This window comes from Natator depressus, chromosome 17 (genome assembly GCF_965152275.1).
Source record: "Natator depressus isolate rNatDep1 chromosome 17, rNatDep2.hap1, whole genome shotgun sequence".
Classification (NCBI taxonomy): Eukaryota; Metazoa; Chordata; order Testudines; family Cheloniidae; genus Natator; species Natator depressus.
In genome coordinates this window covers 12,590,599-12,611,904 of record NC_134250.1, presented here as the reverse complement: position 1 = coordinate 12,611,904, position 21,306 = coordinate 12,590,599, and the positions used below count along the sequence as shown (strand labels likewise).

General features: G+C 49.2%; 1 protein-coding gene across 1 annotated transcript in view; it reads left to right on the top strand.

Annotated features, from left to right (window-relative positions):
- Positions 1–786: 786 nt before the first annotated feature.
- The window catches only part of LRRC75A (leucine rich repeat containing 75A), a 189,968-nt gene continuing 169,448 nt past the window's right edge, over positions 787–21,306 (top strand). The window contains exon 1 of the mRNA XM_074974328.1: positions 787–1,607. Coding sequence (XP_074830429.1) covers positions 1,338–1,607 — 270 coding nt within the window. The 5' untranslated portion in view covers positions 787–1,337. The remainder of the gene's footprint in view (positions 1,608–21,306) is intronic.

Sequence of the window (21,306 nt, the reverse complement as noted above, 5' to 3'; positions counted from 1 at the left end):
TAATGCCTGAAACCGCCTCTCCTGCCCTGACTGCTCAGCCCCCTGGCCAGGGAGCAGCCTGCGGGCTCTCGACAACTCCTGCTGTACCAGGACCTACCTCCGCCCCGGGGGGGAGCGGTTCCCGCAGCGGACCCCCCGCAGCGTGCCGGGGGCTCCCCGGGCGGGCGAGGCGGCCCGCTCTCGGGTCCCAGGGAGCGCCGGGAGGAGGGTGGCCCGGGGGCCGCGGCTCCAGCCCGCCGCCGCCGCCCCGCGGGGAGCAGCCCGGGGCTCGGCGCTCGCTCCCCGCTGCAGCGCAGCCAGCCGGGCAGCAGGGGGAGAGCCGGAGCCGGAGCCAGGAGGAGCCCGTCCGGATCCCGCTTCCTCCCGCAGACCGGCCCCGGCGCGCCGAGCCCTCCCTCCTCCTCCTCTCCTCCTCCTCCTCCTCCTCCCGGCGGCGGGCGGTGCAGCGGCCGGCCCCAGCCTGGCTCCGTCCCCGAGCGAGCTGCGCCCTGCCCCGGGCGGGGGCCGGGGACCCCGCCTGGCCGCGCCCTGCGGAGCCCCGGCGGGTGCCCGGGCTTGATTCCTGCCGGAGGGGGGCCGCCCCCGCCCGCCGCCTTTGTTCGGGGGCATGCAACAGGTCCCCCGAAGTTGCTGCCGCCGCTAGAGCGGGCGCCCGGCGGCTCCGGCCCGGCCGAGATGGGGAGCGGCGCCCCGCAGCCCGGGAGCCAGGACTGAGCCAGCCCCGGGGCAGCGCGGGGGGCCTGGCAGGATGGGCGGGGGCTGACGGCTCTCAGCCGCACCACCCCGCGGCCCGGAGCCGGGCGGCGTGTCCGCAGCGTCTCCCCCCATCCCGGAGAAGCGGCGTTCGCGGCTTGGCTCATGCCCGTGGGGCTGCGGGCTGTGCCCAGCTCTCCGTGGGGGAGAGCCCCCCGCTTGTGAGCGAGGCGTGGGGGAGCAGCCGCCGAGTACTGCCATGAGCCCTGAGGCCAGCCCCCTGCCCCTGGCCACTGGGGTGCTCTGGGGCCGTTGGTAAGAAGCTCCCTGGATTTTGTTTCCAATCCTGTGGGGTTTTTGTTTTGTTTTTTTTCCCGGCTGGCAGCAATGAGGGACGATGCCGGTTGTATTTCTGTCTGGTGAACGAAGCCCTCCAGCTCTGCGTCCCTGCGGGGGCGACCCTCAGAGTGCTGGGGGTCTGCACGTCCGCTGAGGCGGGCACAGAGAGGGCACCCTGCCTTGGAGCTGCTGAGATCTGCTGCCCAGCCGCCTCGCTTCCCACCAGGGGCTACCGAGACCAAATGCTGCTGCATGAAGCGCAGGGGAGGCGTTTCGGGTGAGGCTCCTGGTGGCTTGGCTATACCATGGGCACCAAGCAGACCAAAGGATGCCAGCCTCCCGGTGCAGGGGAGAGCCCCCAGTCACACAATCCAGGCTCCCGCAAGAAGATGCCAGCTAGGGACCGGGGAGACTTCCTAGCTTCCTTCATGGTGAAGTCCAGTGATAAGTTTGGGAAGAGTGGTGGGAACTTGCCCCCTTATCACCGGCGGATCAGTATGATCCAGGACATGCTGCTGCTAGTGAAGCAAGGGAAACAGGAGGAGGCGACTGAACTGCTGAAACACCTGCGACAGGTGAGTGAGGAGGCTCTGGAGGTTGGAGCATAGGATGGAAACAAGGTTGGGGTCCAGCATAGGGTCCTGTGGGGAGGGTGTAAATGGGAAAGATCATCCTAGCAAGTTCTTGGCAAACGAGGTATTGGAAAACCATTTAAAACTAGGTTTCAGAGTAGCAGCCGTGTTAGTCTGTATTCGCAAAAAGAAAAGGAGGACTTGTGGCACCTTAGAGACTAACCAATTTATTTGAGCATGAGCTTTCGTGAGCTACTTGAATGCATCCGATGAAGTGAGCTGTAGCTCACGAAAGCTCATGCTCAGATAAATTGGTTAGTCTCTAAGGTGCCACACGTCCTCCTTTTCATTTAAAACTAGACAGGATTAAATGCTAATAAATGGGAAGCAGTCTCTCCTTGGTAAGTGGCATGGACTGGGTAATCTGTAACGCAGCTTCTCCAGGTCGAGCTTCTATCGCATGACTTTATGGGCAAGGGTTCAGAAACTCAGTAACTGTTGGGTGGTCGTTATGTCCAAAAACTTGTAGAAGTGTTGGGACTTCACCCAGTTGTTTCATTTGCAAACTAAACTTGGTGCAACGTAGAAGCCTTCAGAAAGCATCTTTCTCTCTTTTATTGCTTCCAGTGATAGCTTTGGAGTCCAAAATAAGAGTGGCTGGTGTAAGACGTTCCCATTTCACTTTCCAAAAGTTCATGTGTAAAGAGCTCTTTAAAGCATCCACAAGTCTCTGGGTATTTTGACCTATCAGCCTTTTGTCTCAAAGATTCTTAGCTCTTTCTTTACAATACAAAAAACACAAACAATCGGCAGCTTCGGATATATCTTACTCTTTTGCTACATACCAGTTGATGGAATTTAGCTCCTGTTTGATTAAGGCTTGTAGAAATTACCTTGGGATCTTTAAGGATGGAAAGTGCTATGTACAAACAGGGAATTATTAATATACTCTCTTACCCAGTGCCCCTCAACTGAAAATCTTTTCCAATCAGGTGTTAACTGAGAGACAGCACTGTCAAAGGTTGGTTTGAGCAAGTGAAAAGACAGGCAGAGAGCAATGTTCTCTGTCCTCTGGGGCAGTGGCTCTCAATCTTTTCAGACTACTGTACCACCAAATTTCACTTCACTTAAAAACAACTTGCTTACAAAATCAGACATAAAAATACAAAAGTGGCACAGCGCACTATTGCTGACTTTCTCATTTTGACCATAGAATTATAAAATAAATCCATTGGAATATAAATATTGTACTTCTATTTCTGTGTATAGTCTAAGAGCAGTATAAACAAGTCATTGTATGAAATTTTAGTTTGTACTGACTTTGCTTTTTATGCAGCCTTTTGAAAAATTAGGCAATTATCTAGATGAGCTGATGTATCCCCTGGAAGACCTCTGCAAACCCCCAGGGGTACGTACCTCTGGTTGAGAACCACTGCTCTGGGGCACTGAAACAAAAGCAGAAAGAAGAGTGGCTTCAGAAGTAAAAGGCCACAGTGGGGCTGACCCTGGTTTGGGGAATTCTTATAAGGAAACAAATTGGTCTGTAAACTGGTTCACAATTTCCTGAGGTATCGGGTGACAATAAAAGATCAAAGTGCTATGGGAACTTTTGAGACTTTTTGTTTTATGGAAGTGATGTGCTAATCAGTTTTCAAGATGAAAGTGAAAACGGACCTATCCACACCAAACTGGATTTGTTTCTAAGGTCTTTGTTTCTTGAGGTCTGCAAGACGCATAGACAAGATGTACTTTGCAATGGGAGTGATCAGTGCCACCTAAGGGAAAGTTGCTCAGGTTTTCTCTGTACGGCAGTAGCTTCCTCTTATTCCCTAGAATTGTTGTGAGTGTGTATGTGGGTTCTTCTGTGTAAAAATGCACCCTTTCTCCTCTTGTTCTGTGTTGTTTTCTGCCTTTCTTTTTTTTGTCCTGTTGTTGTTTTCCTTCCCTTTCACTGGCATCTGCTGGAGAGGCATTTCCCTTTGAAGCCAAGAAGGCAGGTTGTGTGACTTGTAGCTGTCTTAGGGTATGTCTACACTATGAAATTAGGTCAAATTTATAGAAGTCAGTTTTGTAGAAAGCGTTTTTATACAGTCGATTGTGTCCCCCCCCCCACACACATGCTCTAAGTGCATTTAGTCGGCGGAGTGCATCCACAGTACCGAGGCAACCGTCGACTTCCGGAGCGTTGCACTGTGGGTGGCTATCCCACAGTTCCCGCAGTCTCCACCGCCCATTTGAATTCTGGGTAGAAATCCCGGTGCCTGATGGGGCAAAAACATTGTCGCGGGTGGTTCTGGGTACATATTGTCAGGCCCCCCTTCCCTCCCTCCCTCCCTCCCTCCCGCCGTGAAAGCAATGGCTGACAATCGTTTTGTGCCTTTTTTCCTGGCTTACCCGTGCAGACGCCATACCGCGGCAAGTATGGAGCCCGCTCAGCTCACCGTCACCATATGTCTCCTGGGTGCTGGCAGGTGCGGTACTGCATTGCTACACAGCAGCAGCTCATTGCCTTTTGGCAGCAGACGATGCAGTATGACTGGTAGCCATCGTCGCCGTACTCCAGGGTGCTCTTTTAGCCGACCTTGGTGAGGTCGGTCAGGGGTGCCTGGGCAAACATGGGAGTGACTCAGCCAGGTCATTTCCCTTTTAAGTTTCGTCTCATGGCGATTCAGTCCTGCCAGCAGTCGTACTGCACTGTCTTCTAATGAGCAGCCAGGAGACGACGATGGCCAGCAGTCATACTGCACCGTCTTCTGCCGAGCACCCAGGAGATGACAATGGCTAGCAGTCATACTGCACCGTCTGCTGCCAGCAAGATGTATAAAGATAGATGAAGTGGATCAAAACAAGAAATAGACCAGATTTGTTTTGTATTCATTTTCTCCCCCCCCTTCCTCCCTCCCTCCGTGAAATCAACGGCCTGCTAAACCCGGGGTTTTGAGTTCTATCCTTGAGGGGGCCATTCTGTTTCTCCTTGATGCAAAGCCACTCCCTTTGTTGATTTTAATTCCATGTAAGCCAACCCTGTAAACCATGTTGTCAGTCACCCCTCCCTCCGTCAGAGCAACGGCAGACAATCGTTTCGCGCCTTTTTTCAGCGCAGACACCATAGCACAGGGAACATGGAGCCCGCTCAGATCACCGCGGCAATTATGAGCACTATAAACACTGCACGCATTATCCAGCAGGATATGCAGAACCATAACCTGCAAGAAAAGCGAAACCAGGCGAGGAGGAGGCGACTGCAGCACGCTGACGAGAGTAATGAGGACATGAACATAGACTTCTCACGAAGTACAGGCCCCTGCAGTGTGCACATCGTGGTGTCAATTGGGCAGGTTCATGGCATGGAACGCTGATTCTGGGCCTGGGAAACAAGCACAGAGTGATGGGGCCGCATCGTGTTGCAGGTCTGGGACGATTCCCAGTGGCTGCGAAACTTTCACATGAGTAAGGGCACTTTCATGGAACTTTGTGACTTGCTTTCCCCTGCCCTGAAGCGCAAGAATACCAAGATGAGTAGCCCTCACAGTTGAGAAGCGAGTGGCGATAGCCCTGTGGAAGCTTGCAATGCCAGACAGCTACCGGTCAGTCGGGAATCAATTTGGAGTGGGCAAATCTACTGTGGGGGCTGCTGTGATGCAGGTGACTAACGCAATCACTGAGCTGCTGCTATCAAGGGTAGTGACCCTGGGAAATGTGCAGGTCATAGTGGTTGGCTTTGCTGCAATGGGATTCCCTAACTGTGGTGGGGCGGTAGACGGAACCCATATCCCTATCTTGGCACCGGAGCACCAAGGCAGTGAGTACATAAACCGAAAGGGGTACTTTTCAATGGTGCTGCAAGCACTGGTGGATCACAAGGGACTTTTCACCAACATCAACGTGGGATGGCTGGGAAAGGTACATGACGCTTGCATCTTCAGGAACTCTGGTCTGTTTCAACAGCTGCAGCAAGGGACTTACTTTCCAGACCAGAAAATAATGGTTGGGGATGTTGAAATGCCTATAGTTATCCTTAAGGACCCAGCCTACCCCTTAATGCCATGGCTCATGAAGCCATACACAGGCACCCTGGACAGTAGTCAGGAGCTGTTCAACTATAGGCTGAGCAAGTGCAGAATGGTGGTAGAATGTGCATTTGGGCATTTAAAAGCGCGCTGGCGCAGTTTACTGACATGGTTAGACCTCAGCGAAACCAACATTCCCGTTGTTGTTACTGCTTGCTGTGTGCTCCACAATATCCGTGAGAGTAAGGGGGAGACATTTATGGCGGGGTGGGAGGTTGAGGCAAATCGTCTGGCTGCTGATTACGCACAGCCAGACACCAGGGCGGTTAGAAGAGTACAGGAGGGTGCAGTGTGCATCAGAGAGGCTTTGAAAACCAGTTTCAGGAATGGCCAGGCTACAGTGTGAAAGTTCTGTTTGTTTCTCCTTGATGGAAACCCTCCCCGGGTTCACTCTATTTTCTGGTAAGCTAAGCACCCTCCCCTCCCTCCTTCAATCACTGTTTGCAGAAGCAATAAAGTCATTGTTGCTTCACATTTATGCATTCTTTATTTATTCATCACACAAATAGGGGGATAACTGCCAAGGTAGCCCGGGAGGGGTGGTGGAGGAGGGAAGCACCGGGTGGGGTGGTGGAGGAGGGAAGGACAAGGCCACACAGCACTTTAAAACTTATTGAATGCCAGCCTTCTATTGCTTGGGCAATCCTCTGGGGTGGAGTGGCTGGGTGGCCAGAAGCCCCCCCTCACCTCGTTCTTGGGCGTCTGGGTGAGGAGGCTATGGAACCTGGTGAGGAGGGCAGTTGGTTATACAGGGGCTGTAGCGGCAGTCTGTGCTCCTGCTGCCTTTCCTGCAGCTCAATCATACGCTGGAGCATATGAGTTTGTTCCTCCAGCAGCCTGAGCATTGACTCCTGCCTTCTTTCAGCAAGCTGATGCCACCTACCATCTTCAGCCCGTCTCCTCTCCTTGCAGTCATATTGTGTTTTCCTGCACAGTGAGATAGTCTGCCTCCATGTATTTTGCTGTGCTCTGTCAGTGTGGGAGGACAGCATGAGGTCAGAGAACATTTCATTGTGAGTGTGTGTTTTTCGCCTTCTAATCTTCGCTAGCCTCTGGGAAGGAGAAACATATGCAGCTGGTGGAGGGAAAAAAAAAAGGGAGAGTGGTAGTTAAAAAGACACATTTTATAGAACAATGGGTATACTCTTTCACGGTAAACCTTGCTGTTAATATTACACAGCACATGTGCTTTCATTACAAGGTCGTATTTTGCCTCTTATTGAGGGTATGCCAGTTTGGTGTGAGAGATCACTCACGCAGGGCCGGGCAGCAGAATTTGGCTTGCAGGCAACCATAGTAAGCCACAGTCTTTTGGCTTCTTTAACCTTCATAACATGTGGGAATGGTTTCAAACAGCAGCGCCCTCATTTGCCGTGCGAAGTAGCCGTTGGGTTGGCCATTAACAATGGGTTGGCAATTTAAAAGGAGGGGCTGCGGTTTCTGGGTTCACGTGCAGCAGAAACCCAACTAACCCCCCTTTCCCCCCCCCCCCCGCACACCCAATTCTCTGGGATGATGGCTTCACCCCTTCCCCCCACCGCGTGGCTTACAGAGGGGAAACAGTTCAGCCACAGGCAAACAGCCCAGTAGGAATGGGCACCTCTGAATGTCCGCTTACTAAAACCACCCTATTTCAACCAGGTGACCATGAATGATATCACTCTCCTGAGGGTAACACAGAGAGATAAAGAACGGATGTTGTTTGAATGCCAGCAAACACCGGGACCATGCGATGCAATGCTTTGTTCTACAATGATTCCCGACTATGTGCTACTTGCCTGGCGTGGTAAAGTGTCCTATCATGGAGGACGGAATAAGGCTGCCCTCCCCAGAAACCTTTTGCAAGGGCTTTGGGAGTACATCCAGGAGAGCTTTACGGAGATGTGTCTGGGGATGGAGCGGAAATCCTCCAGGGACGTTAACAGACTTTTCCAGTTGCTGTACTGGCCGCGAATGCTAGGGCAAATTAATCATTAAACACGCTTGCTTTTAAACCATGTATAACATTTACAAAGGTACACTCACCAGAGGTTCCTTCTCCGCCTTCAGGGTCTGGGAGCCTGCCTTGGGTGGGTTCGGGGGGTACTGAGTCAAGGTCCAGGGTGATAAGCAGATTCTGGCTGTGGGGGAAACCGGTTTCTCTGCTTCCTTGCTGTGAGCTATCTACAACCTCCTCCTCCTCATCATCTTCCTCGCCCCCAAAACCTGCTTCCGTGTTGGCTCCCACTCCTTGGATGGAGTCAAAGCACAGGGTTGGGGTAGTGGTGGCTGCACCCCCTAGAATGGCATGCAGCTCATCATAGAAGCGGCATGTCTGGGGCTCTGGAGTGGCTCTTTGCTTCTCTGGTTTTTTGGTAGGCTTGCCTGAGCTCCTTAATTTTCACACGGCACTGCTGCGGGTCCCTGTTATAGCCTCTGTCCTTCATGCCGCTGGAGATTTTTTCAAATATTTTGGCATTTCATCTTTTCAACTGGAGTTCTGCCAGCACGGATTTGTCGCCCCATACAGCGATCAGATCCCATACCTCCCATTCAGTCCATGCTGGAGCTCTTCGGCGATTCTGGGACTGCATGGTCTCCTGTGATGATGAGCTCTGTAGGTGAGCTCACCATGCTGGCCAAACAGGAAATGAGATTCAAAAGTTCACGGGCCTTTTCCTGTATACCTGGCCAGTGCATCTGAGTTGAGAGCGCTGTCCAGAGTGGTCACAACTGAGCACTCTGGGATAGCTCCCGGAGGCCAATACCGTAGAATTGCATCCACAGTACCCCAAATTCAACCTGGCAAGGATGATTTCAGCGCTAATCCCCTTGTCGGAAGTGGAGTAAAGAAATCGATTTTAAGAGCCCTTTAAGTCGCAAAAAAGGGCTTCGTCCTGTGGACTGGTGCAGGGTTAAATCGAGAGAACGCTGCTAAATTCAACCTAAATTCAACCAGGCCTTAGGAGTAGTTTCCTTGAGCACTATGGAGGAGATGCTGTAAGAAGAAAGGTGTTGTTTTTTTTTTCATGTTCCCTACCGTGCTCCCCTGTTGTCTGTTTTCACCTCTAGATAACGCTCTCTTCCCCAAACCATAGTGCCCATTCCTACAGGGGATACAATAACACCATTATTAATGACAGGTTTCAGAGTAGCAGCCGTGTTAGTTTGTATTCGCAAAAAGAAAAGGAGTACTTTAAAAAATCTTTAAAAAAGGGAAGAAGGAGGATCCTGGGAACTACAGGCCAGTCAGCCTCACCTCAGTCCCTGGAAAAATCATGGAGCAGGTCCTCAAAGAATCAATCCTGAAGCACTTACATGAGAAGAAAGTGATCAGGAACAGTCAGCATGGATTCACCAAGGGAAGGTCATGCCTGACTAATCTAATAGCCTTTTATGATGAGATTACTGGTTCTGTGGATGAAGGGAAAGCAGTGGATGTATTGTTTCTTGACTTTAGCAAAGCTTTTGACACGGTCTCCCACAGTATTCTTGTCAGCAAGTTAAGGAAGTATGGGCTAGATGAATGCACTATAAGGTGGGTAGAAAGCTGGCTAGATTGTCGGGCTCAACGGGTAGTGATCAATGGCTCCATGTCTAGTTGGCAGCCGGTGTCAAGTGGAGTGCCCCAGGGGTCGGTCCTGGGGCCGGTTTTGTTCAGTATCTTCATAAATGATCTGGAGGATGGTGTGGATTGCACTCTCAGCAAATTTGGAGATGATACTAAACTGGGAGGAGTGGTAGATACGCTGGAGGGGAGGGATAGGATACAGAAGGACCTAGACAAATTGGAGGATTGGGCCAAAAGAAATCTGATGAGGTTCAATAAGGATAAGTGCAGGGTCCTGCACTTAGGATGGAAGAATCCAATGCACCGCTACAGACTAGGGACCGAATGGCTAGGCAGCAATTCTGCGGAAAAGGACCTAGGGGTGACAGTGGACGAGAAGCTGGATATGAGTCAACAGTGTGCCCTTGTTGCCAAGAAGGCCAATGGCATTTTGGGATGTATAAGTAGGGGCATAGCGAGCAGATCGAGGGATGTGATCGTTCCCCTCTATTCGACACTGGTGAGGCCTCATCTGGAGTACTGTGTCCAGTTTTGGGCCTCACACTACAAGAAGGATGTGGATAAATTGGAGAGAGTCCAGCGAAGGGCAACAAAAATGATTAGGGGTCTAGAGCACATGACTTATGAAGAGAGGCTGAGGGAGCTGGGATTGTTTAGTCTGCAGAAGAGAAGAATGAGGGGGGATTTGATAGCTGCTTTCAACTACCTGAAAGGGGGTTCCAAAGAGGATGGCTCTAGACTGTTCTCAATGGTAGCAGATGACAGAACGAGGAGTAATGGTCTCAAGTTGCAATGGGGGAGGTTTAGATTGGATATTAGGAAAAACTTTTTCACTAAGAGGGTGGTGAAACACTGGAATGCGTTACCTAGGGAGGTGGTAGAATCTCCTTCCTTAGAGGTTTTTAAGGTCAGGCTTGACAAAGCCCTGGCTGGGATGATTTAACTGGGAATTGGTCCTGCTTCGAGCAGGGGGTTGGACTAGATGACCTTCTGGGGTCCCTTCCAACCCTGATATTCTATGATTCTATGATTCTACTTGTGGCACCTTAGAGACTAACCAATTTATTTGAACATAGTGAGCTGTAGCTCACAAAAGCTTATGCTCAAATAAATTGGTTAGTCTCTAAGGTGCCACAAGTACTCCTTTTCTTTTTACCATTATTAAAGACCATGCGTATTCTCCTTTGAGTGTCTGCACAAATCTCCCAGTGAATGTCAGTGAGGGTTTTGGGTGAAGAATGTGGCTTGAAAGAGGTAATGATTCAAGTTCTAAATTGTTGCCCCAAAACACCAAATAGTTCCATGTCAGAGCTTTGCAGTAAAGAGCTTGATCTAATGCCCTTTGAAGTCAATGGGAAGACACCTGTTGACTTCAGTGGATATTGGATCAGGCCCAAAATTAGTTGTGGTGGAAGCAATAATTATCCTCATAAGAAGGCTTGTTGTCTGTGCAGTATCACGGAGCACTGTTTCCCACGTTTTCTGTCTTCCAATGCCCAAAGCGCTTGAGGCTTGCTTGCTTCGCAGCTATGATCTGAAGCCGTTCTCCTAGCTTGGGCGGGAGATCCCCCTTTCCCTGCTCTGGATCAGTGAGGTGGAGAATCTGAGTGAAATGTGACATTTAACAGTGGTTGCCCTTATGATGAATCTTGCTGCCAGTGTGGCCTGTCACCACGACGGGGGGAAAACTGCATATCCACTGGAGCCAGAAATTCCTTTCAAAATGCTGGAGGGGGCGAGGAACCTGTTACAGTCTGACGAGTCTTTTATAAACGAGGGTTTCTGCAGAAGAGCTCAAATAAAATATACCTTGATATGTCATAATAGGGAACACTTCGTCCTAGAGAGTATAATAGACTTGATTATTCCCTGCCATTCCCAAGCATTATTCCCTGCCACCTAATTAAGAACTTAAGAGCCTCATTGACCAAACTGATTTTCTGTGGCTTTGAGAGTTTAATTTTCAGGGGTCTTGGCAATATGGTGCCAGCGCTGAGCTCTCGCCCTGTGGTATGTGGCAGAGAAAGAACATGGTTAACTCTTAAGATGGGAGTTGCAATGAAATGATAGCAAGCTTCTCTGGGAGCTGAATTCCAACGATGCCTTAGTCTGGAAGAGTGAATGTGGGGGCGAGATTCCTTCGGCTGAGAGAACTGAGTTTGGTGGCACGTTAGATTGCAAACTCCTTGGGGCAGAGACCGTCTCCTCACTGTGCAAACTCCTCAGTAAGAACTGAGCATAAAGGGGTCTTGATCTTGGTTGGGGTATCCAGCTGCTACAGTAATTGATGATAACACAGCATTTGGGATTTTTAGAGAAGACTAAGGGAGTTAATGCCCAGATTCCAATGAATTTCAATGGGATCTGGGTGCTTAACTCCCTTGAGCTCTTTTGAAAATCCCAGTGAGAGGCCTCCATTGAGATCACTTGTAGATTTTTTCCATTATTTCCTGTGGGCTTTGGATGAGGCCCAGCGTGCTAAGGAGAAGACAAAGCTAGTAGCTGCAGTTCTCCGTGCTTTTCTGTATGAAGCTTGAGTGCTGGCTCAATTGATCTGCAGGATTCCTGTACGTGCTTCCTATGGATCTCTGATCCAAAGCCTAGAGAAGTCAAGGGAGGGACACCCACTGACTGTGGATCCGGCCCTCTATGTATGTCCGCTTACAGGCAGTGATTTTTGCCTGGAGGGAGCCCCGAATCTTGGATTGGGTTCTTCCCACAGTTGCCAGCATCCCTAGAAAAGTTACATATTATGGACAGCAGCAGGAAAACAAACACCAGCTGGCGGGCAGGACGGCCTACTAAACTGAGCATCAGAATGTCTGCGTTTTATACTCATCTCTGCCACGGATTTGCTGTATGCCTTGGGCAAATCACACAATCTGTCTGTGCCAGTTTTCCAGTGGGAGTGATGCTTACCTCGTTTATAGATTTGCTGCAAGATTTAGTCAGTCAGTGTTTGTGAAGAACCTTGACTATGTAAGGAGCTCTGCAAGTGCTAAGTGTTATGAAGTGAAGCAAGCTTTACAGACAAGTTGGGGGAAAAATAAACGACAAATGAGTACACTTAAAGTGTCTTGTTACAAGGCTGCTCCCCAGGGGAAACGCACTATGTGGTCTCCAGCACTGAGGCAGTTCTACACGCTGCCTCTCCTTAGAATCAGCTTGGCTTTCCCACTGCCTTACAAATCCTACAGCTGTCTTTAAAGAGCATGCATTGGCTGTTTGCACAGACGGCCTGATTTTGCCACGGACTCTTTCAGCTGGTGGTAACCTCTGCTGCTGCTGTTTCCTTCTGTCTGTTAATAGTGTCGACTGCCTGGAGTCCGAGAGTGTGCCTGGAGCATCACTTATAAAGCTAACATCCTAAAAAGAAGTATTGTGCTCTCTTCTTCTGAGTGTGCACTTCCCTGGAAATCAGCATCTCCTCTGTGCATCTGGCATGGCGGCTCCCAGTGGGTGCCGCACATGGGGCATCTTTTGTTTTTTGTTAGTGAGACGAACAAATTGAGGATGAATGGAAATGTACAGAAATAGCTATAATGCTTGTCTATAATTCGAAGAACCCTGGTAACAGTATGTACGGTATTCGGCTGCATGCCGAATTCTAGGCTTCCACAATGATGCTGGGATATTTCCTTTTATGGAAATAATTCCCTGTATCCATAGATTAAATGATTTTTTGACTCCAGTTTCCTTTTCTAAAGTAACTTCTGAAGCCATCTAGCTGTGTTTCCCTGGTGCTTTGTCATAGGGAGCTGCGCTGTGGCTTTATCCTCAGGGAAACTGAGCTCTGAATTCAATTGGATGTGTGGGTGCTCAGCACCCTAAAGGAGCTGCGGTCCCATCCCTCCATTCCCCATGACCGCACAGGGTCAGCTTCCAGACTCTTGGGCCCTGCTCCGGCTGTCAGCAGCATGTGGGTGGATTTCTGCACCCACACAGAGCTTGGCTCAAACCAATGAAGCTCCAGGCAGGTGGATTGCTATGCCTGTGGGCCATCGATTGCCTGATTGGGCCTTACATCCAAATGGGAGATTGGCCCACGCTGGTTTTTGGAGGCTTGTTTTGTTTTTTTAAAATGGGGGTTAATTGGTTAAAACAACCAAACTTTCCTGTCTGATTATTCAACTCTAGAAGTATTTGTAAAATGAAACCTATTTTCCTCCCCTTCTGTGCCCAATGCATCATTTCACCAGGGCACTGATGAGGCCCTTCACAGGACATGACGTTTCTCTCGAAGAAGTCACCGTTGGTTACAGCTGCATGTGGAATTTCCACTGGGCTGTTACTGCTGCTCCAATGGAAGTTTTGTCACGTTTCCCCTGTTCTGCTCATTCCAGACTTCACTGGGAGAGAATGGTGCTTCCTCAGGGTTGCGTTCCCTCCTGCTCTGGAAAACAGGACCAGGCTGTTTTGAAGAAGGGTGGAGATTGCATGCTCTTGGGGCAGGGGCCATGCCTTTAGTGTCTCTGGATGATGTCACCTGTGCGTATGGTGCCATATACTAATGCTCCATCATCGTAACAAAGCGTACTGAGAAGAGAGTATAGGATTGTTCTAAACAATCCAGGGTGGTGTACACTCTGGAGATGGTCTGGGCATGGAACCCCTGAATGCAACACCCCTTGCCCAGACTTCATGGCATAGGTCTGTCTCTAGGGCATCCTCCCTTTCAAAGAGTTTGCTTGAGCAGTCAACATGATTAGAAGCCGAGAGAAGGGTGGTGCCTTGGGAGCCTTGGATGCTGTGGGGGAGCATGATGGGCATTGGGGGGCCTGGTAGGGTGAGGGCTGGGTAGGGTGGTTGGGCATGGGGACCTTGCATGGTATGGGGCAGGGTAGTGTGGGGGGCTGGGTATGGTGGTTGGGCATAGGGGCCTTGCATGGTAGGGGCGTGGCCATGGGGGTCTTCCATGCTATGGGGTGGGAGTAGGGTGGGGGGTTGGCTAGGGTGATGGGCAGGGGGATCTTGCATGGTGTAAGGGGTGAAAGGGTGGTGGCTGTAGGGGCCTTGCATGATGTAGGCGCCCAGGGCCTAGCTGTGGAAGGCCTGCTGAGTGGAACTTTCCCCTAACATCTCCCTGCTCATTGCCCTTGGGTTTGTGCTAAAGGTGGGTCTAAACTACAGCGTCTGATGATCCCCTGGCTTCTGCGGGGTGTAAGTGCTGGGGTTTGGCCCCAGGCCAGCATGAAGAGCAGTATCCAGCCATGAAACCTGGATCAGGATCAGAACTTCCTCCGGCTTGGGGGTTTGTGTTTACGGTCAGGCCCATCTCTAGTGGAAAGTGCTGCCAGAGGGAATGGAAAGGTTCCGTGCGCACTTGTCTGTTTCTTGTGTCCATTCTTGTCTCCCCATCCCTAATGCTCAGGGCCATATCCTGCCCTGAGCTACTAGCGGGAAGCTCTGGGATGGGGCTTACAAACCCTGCGTGCGCTGGAAAGGGCCAACGCCCAGCCCTACACCTATAGCAGGCGTCAGACCTGTGGGAAGGGGCTGGAAAGAGGTGAGCTCACTCAGGTGCAGCTGGCCAGGAAGGAGAGCAGACCAGCTGCTCTAGCTTGGGGAGAGAAACCTCGCTGGAGCCAAGAGCTGAGTAGGGCCATGGCCAGTCATAGCTTCCCTGCAGGAAGGCAGTCCTGACGGGGCTATTTGGGTTTGTCAGGGACCTGCCAGTGGGAGTAAAGCCAGGTCACAGCAGGGTGGGGTCTCAGATCTGAGCCCTGAGGATGGACAAACAACCTCTAAAGGGCTGAGACTTAAGCCCAACAGGGGTACTAACTCCTTTTATTTTGGGTTCGTTTTTGGAACCATGACTTTGGAAACAGGGCAACGAGGGTGCATTATAGTAACCTGGCCAGAGTGCTGAGCTGGAAACTCATCAGAGTGGGCTGGAAACCCTGCCAGGGAAACCAAGGCAGATCGGCTGCAGCACTCTGTCCAGCCATGAGGAGGCGCACAGGGGGCAGTAACACAACAAGTTTCCATCACAGTCTGTGCAGTTGTGTGAATGGATCCGAGGGCCTGTGCCAGACCCCACCAGCCGTCCTCTTAGGAGTTGGTTTGATATTGATGTTTATAGGGCTGGATCCTGCAAGGTGCTGAGGGCCATCAGTGCTCACTGAGGCAGCAGTACCAGCCCTGGGGGGGGTCAGTGGGAGGTGAGCACCTTCTGCACTGCCCCGGGCTGCTCAGCACTCTGCAGGATGGGGCCAGTCACTTAACTGCCTATTCATTCTGATGGGATGCCGCGTGCACCTTGGTATATCAATTTGGTTATTCATATCTTAAATACAGGAGAGGCATGGCGGGGTGTATTTAAAAATAAATGGATGGTGTAGAAAAGGCACACTGGGGACTCATGTTTACTCTTTGCTATAACTCCAGAGCAAGGGGATGGTCAGTGAAATTAAAAAGTGATTCTTTGTTGTGCTCTCTCTAATTAATGAACTTGATTATAGGAGATGTGTGGAAATGGCTGTTATTAATCCCAGGTCCGTGTGATCCAGGCATCAAGTGCTTTCTCTCAGCTCGGGTTGCCATCCAATAATTTTGCCCTTTCTAATGAGGCATCGGTTATTAAGGAGAGTTTGGAGCAGAATGTAAAGGAGTTTGAAGCCAGCGAACCACAGCTGTATATCGAGAAATAGCCTTGTACCAGAGGGATGGATCAAGGTGATTTAAATCAAGACTTTCCATTTGGTGATTTAAATAATCGATTTTAATCAACTTTTCCATTTGTACTGCAGTTACTTTTAAAAGAAAGGTGCTTTCTCATTGGTTGAGATAACCATTACAACAGGATTTACAACTAAATAGAGTCTTTACACTAGATTTGGTGCATCTTTTTGCTACCTAGGAGGGTACACTATATAACTAGTCACGTTTACTTAAGCAATTATACAGCTTAATATTTTCAGATTCTTATTAATGTTTGTTTTTAGTATGTTAGAAAATAGCGAATGAAGTGTCAAGCAGCATTAGGATGGTGACTGGAATTTAATGAAACAAAAAGCATATAAAGCTTATGTTCATTAAACAAAACAACATTAAATGTTTTGATACATAAACGTATCAAAACATGTTTCACATTTTCAACTAAATGGAGGGATTAACTGTGGTCAGGGAATTAAACTGATTATTTCAGGTCAGCCTTGGAAAATTTTCAAATATGCCTAAATGAAAGTGACTAGAGCGTAAGTTCCTACTCACCTGTCTCTTGAAAATAAGACAGTCTAAGTTATTTAGACTGATCTGTTGTGCCATATTTATAGAGCTTGACTTCAAAAGTTAGACGGGTTTTTCCCCTGACTCTTTCTTCATACAGAAAATCAGAGATTAATTCTAACTCAAAGGTTTTGATAGAGACATATGGATTCAGCATATTTATTTTTATGTAAATGTTTTAAGAGACTACACTAAGCTTTTAGCCCTTAATATATTTTGTATTAAATTCAGATTTAATTTTAAACAGGTTTATTTTTAAAAAGAAAAACTTATAATTTAAATGGTTTCAGAGTAGCAGCCATGTTAGTCTGTAGCTGCAAAAAGAACAGGAGTACTTGTGGCACCTTAGAGACTAACCAATTTATTAGAGCATAAGCTTTCGTGCAAGCTTATGCTCTAATAAATTGGTTAGTATCTAAGGTGCCACAAGTACTCCTGTTCTTTTTATAATTTAAATGACTATTATAATTGAAATAAACTTTAAAAAAAATCAGATTTCCCCCTCCCCCACCCCCCGACCCCCAAACAATCGAACAAACAAACTTGATTTCTATCCACCCGGCTTGAGATACAATGAGAGAGCAGCGTGTTGTGATAGTGTAGAGGTGACCACCTTCCTTAAGAGGATAAGTATTGCTTCTGAAACTCCTTTGAAGAGAAAGGGGTGGTATTGGCTCTTTGCTGTTCTGAAGTAGCAGTTTACTATTTGGTTAGTCACCTTTCAATTGTCAGGGGATTCTGGGCTGTGTGTTTCTTGCCCGCGACAGTTGTTGGAGACCCGAGGAAGACAGAATCTGACCCTTAAAGGTTGTATCTTATTCCTTGCAGCGTTGGAATGGATATGTGCGCTTTGGTTCGGAAAGATGTTTGTGTGAGAGAGAGGGAGAGAGAGAAATATCTAGTGGTTAGAACACGTAACTGGGAGCCAAACTCCTGAGTTCTCCAGTGTCAGCTTTGCCACTGACTGACTTTCTGGCCTTGGGGTGAATCGCTTGTCATCTCTTGGACCTGGTGTATATAACTTCCACAGCGTTCTTAGGAAACTTAATTCATTATGTTGTTTGAAAAGTGCTTTGAGAGGGGGAGATGAAAACGGCTGTGTGTAAGTGCAAGTTCTTATGAGCTGCAAATAGCACATTTGCTGGACAGAATCCCATAGCATTCCAAACTAGATGGTGGTGTTATGTCTCTGAAAAGTTTTTGGGAGCAGTCACTGTAAATGTGCAATTTAAACCCTTACGGTTACTCTGTGTATGTAATGGAGCCTTGTAGGTTGAGGTAACCTGGTCACGCAGGAAGTGCTTTACGTTTTATTTACTTGCATCAAATCAATCACATGTATTTAGGAGTGGCTCCAAGACAATGTACTACCCTAAGTGCGCTGCTGTTCTAATGCAAGGTACTTGTGGATACTGATGTACACGGAGCAGAAGTAAATCAGGAAAAGTCCACAGTGCGTCATGCAACTTGTATTGTACAGTGGCAAGTGACATTATAGCCAGGTTCAAACTATTGTTATGCAACATGCATTTTACAATCAGCTCTGTGATAACTTTAGAGATTGGGCCCGCAAACTTCACCTCTTTGCAGCCTTGGTTTGACACAGCTCTTAACCATGTGCATCAATCTCACTGTCTTCCATGGCATTGAAGCATGTGACTAAAGTTAATTGAAAGGCTGAACCGCTTTGCGGAATAGGGGTGTGTGGCTGAATCGGTAAGCGATCCTATTCACCAGAGCATTTAAATACGTAGACGTTAAGCAACTGAAAGTGTTCAAGTACTTGAGTGGATTGGGGTCCCTCCTGGCAGTTTGCTGGATGCCCAAAGCCTGCAGCTAATTTGCATAAAATTGACCCAACCGGTGTGCCCTGGGATCGGCTACTGATGCGACCCTGTCCTGCTGCATCCTGATCTTGGAACGCTACACGCCAACAACTGCAGTCTGCATGGGCTGCAGCTTGGTACTAAAGGGAGAGGGGCTGCAGGCTACGCTACCAAGCTCTGTGGACTGTGTTTGGCTTGTCAGGGTGGCCCAAGTGCGACTTTTCATATGCAGCATCCTTTCTGCCGTACGAGAGCTGCCTGTCTTTCTGTGTGGACAGGGGAACGAAACAGGCAGGGTCAGAGACTGTCAGGGCCACATCTCCCTGCGGGCCTGGTGTGCCTCTTCAAGAGGGCACAGCCAAAGCATCATCGTTGGCTTAAGACTGTGTGCTCTTCAGTGCTGACAGGGACATGCGGTGAATTCTCCTACAGGTGAATGGGGAAGGCTGGCTGAGGCCAGACATCTGCTCTGTGTGCAGAACAGGGGTTGTGGGGAAGAAAGTGGGCAGTATGACGTACACCCAAGTTCAGTGCTGTGAGTTTGGGACCAGGAACTGGCTTCCTGAGGTTCATTGGAATGACAAAACCATCAGAAGCTCCCCTGTGCCCCCTCCCCTTTTATTTTAAACCCTTAGAACGCTGGAAATGTTTGCCAGAAAACGAATGCTCACAAGGCTACATCTGCCAATGGCGTGTCATTTGTCATGCGGAGCTGGTGGCCCTTTAATCTCTCTTTCCACCTTCTGAAGATCTGGTCTCTCTTGTATCTCTCTGAACTCCTGTTCTTCTGCCTCTTCCTTTTCTCAATTGTAGAACTTCCTGCTGTTCCCGTTCCTCGGTGGGACTGGGCAGGGAGATGGACCCATCGTGCCATAGAGGTGTCTGAGCGAATGAACTTAGAAAACTGAGCCTACTGCTTGAAACCACGAATGAAAATAAATCTACACTTTTTTTTTTTTTGAGCTGTCTGGGGGGGAACAAGAGGGGGAGGTGAGGGTCACACATAGCAGCGGCTGATCCAGGTGGATTATAGCTGGTTGGCTGGGAAGGATTAATGAGATTCCTTTCTTCCTCTGGTTGGCTAACTGCCCAGCACGGATCTATGTCTGCTACCATTGGCTACCCGTGTCTGCTACCCGTGATACTGACATAGGATGACCAGATAGCAAGTGTAAAAAACTGGGACGGGGGTGAGGGGTAATAGATGCCTACATAAGAAAAAGTCCCAAAAATCAGGACTGTCCCTGTAAAATCAGGACATCTGGTCACCCTATACTGACAGGACTCCTCATGGGAGGAACAGGAGCAGATGAGAGTGTCCAGCTGGCATGGTTGAGGACCCTGTGATCATCCTAAAAGTGTGCACATTTCTGTAGCCTGAGTGTGACCGGGTAGTGTCCTCCGTGCCTGGGGAAGGCATGTGTGCCCAAACGTGTAGAGTTGCCAACGCAAAGCTGTATGTCAGCATAACCTATGCTAGTGTCATGGGCCAGGTCCTCCATTTCAGTGAATGCCAGTGATGGAGCGACAGATTGGTGCCACCCGGGCATCTTGGCCAGGTGTTCTCACACTGGCTTAACCTAGCCACGTAGGTAAGTGCAACATGTCCTGTAAATTGTGACATTTAAACATGTTGCTCCTAGCCTGGTTCCAGCAGAGTCCATTAGAAGGTAATTATGAGAACGGCTCCTTCCTTTCTAATTCCTCCCATGGTGCACTTCAGACCTTGGCTTAGTAAACAGCAGCTGGGTGGACATTTTAACATAGGTTATTAGTTGGAATTAAGGCGGGAGAAGTGAATGGGTCTGACGCAGAGAAGGAAGCCAGCTTCCCTGAAGCATGAGAGAGTGTAAATCGCTCTTAGCAGGGCGTTTTAACACCCTGCTCGTTAATCTGCTCGGATACAGTTTTCATAGCCTGGGTGATGCTGGGGCTGTAGGTCACTTGAGGGACAACGTGTCCAGGAGCTGAGGTTTAAGAGGGCATGGTCTTTTAAAGCATGTTCTACAGGGGAATGCCCAGGGTAAAGCTAAGCAGAGGGACGCTGTGGTGTGTCTTCTGTGTGCAGAGAGGGGACTGTCAATTCAGAAGAGACCTTTGACCTTTCTCTTGCCCAGGATGCTGGAAATGGGGATTCTCCGTCCGAGAGGATGGATGCTCCTCTTGAGGATATGGTACGAGTGCGCCTCTGAGTATGCACCTAGATGTATTGCTGTGTGGATAGATACTTATTTTACACATAGGGAAACTGAGGCACAGAGGTTCTGACTTGCCCAAGGGGTTGCGGATGGTGCGAGTGGGATCAGAACCCAGGTCTCCTGGCTTCCAGTTTCTCATTGTCACTCAGTCACTGAAACTGTACCACAGAACCTCTAGGGTAGAAATCCCTGCTTGAGCAGTCGGAGCCTAGGAGTTGAACTGTATTACCGAACTATATTACTGACCGTGCTCAGAGAGATTAGAGAGGCTACGAAGGCAGAAAATGGAATAATAATGGGGCATTTCAACTATCCTCCTATTGCCTGGGTATATATCGCCTCATCCCATGAAGGGATGCAGAGGTAAAATTTGTAGACACCATAAATGACTGCTGCTTGGAGAAGCTAGTCCTGGAACCCACAAGGAGAGAGACAGTTCTTGATTGAGTCCTAAGTGGAGCTATAAAGGTCTATAAATGATGAGAGGTCTATAAAAACATAAATGGCTTAGAGAAAGTGATTGGGGAAGTGTTGTTTATCTCTTCACATAACACAAGAACTGGGGGTCACCTGATGAAATTAATTGACTGCACTGTGTGAAGAAGTACTTCCCAACCTGCTATCTATCTATGGAACTCATTGCCTCAGGAGAGTGTTGTGAAGGCCAAAAGTATAACCGGGCTCAAAAAAGAATTCGGTAAGTTCATGGAGAATTGGCCTATCAATGGCTATTAGCCAAGATGGTCAGAGACATAACCCCATGCCCGGGGTGTCCCTAAACCTTCATGCCAGAAGCTGAGACTGGACAACACTGGGTGAATCTTTTGAAAT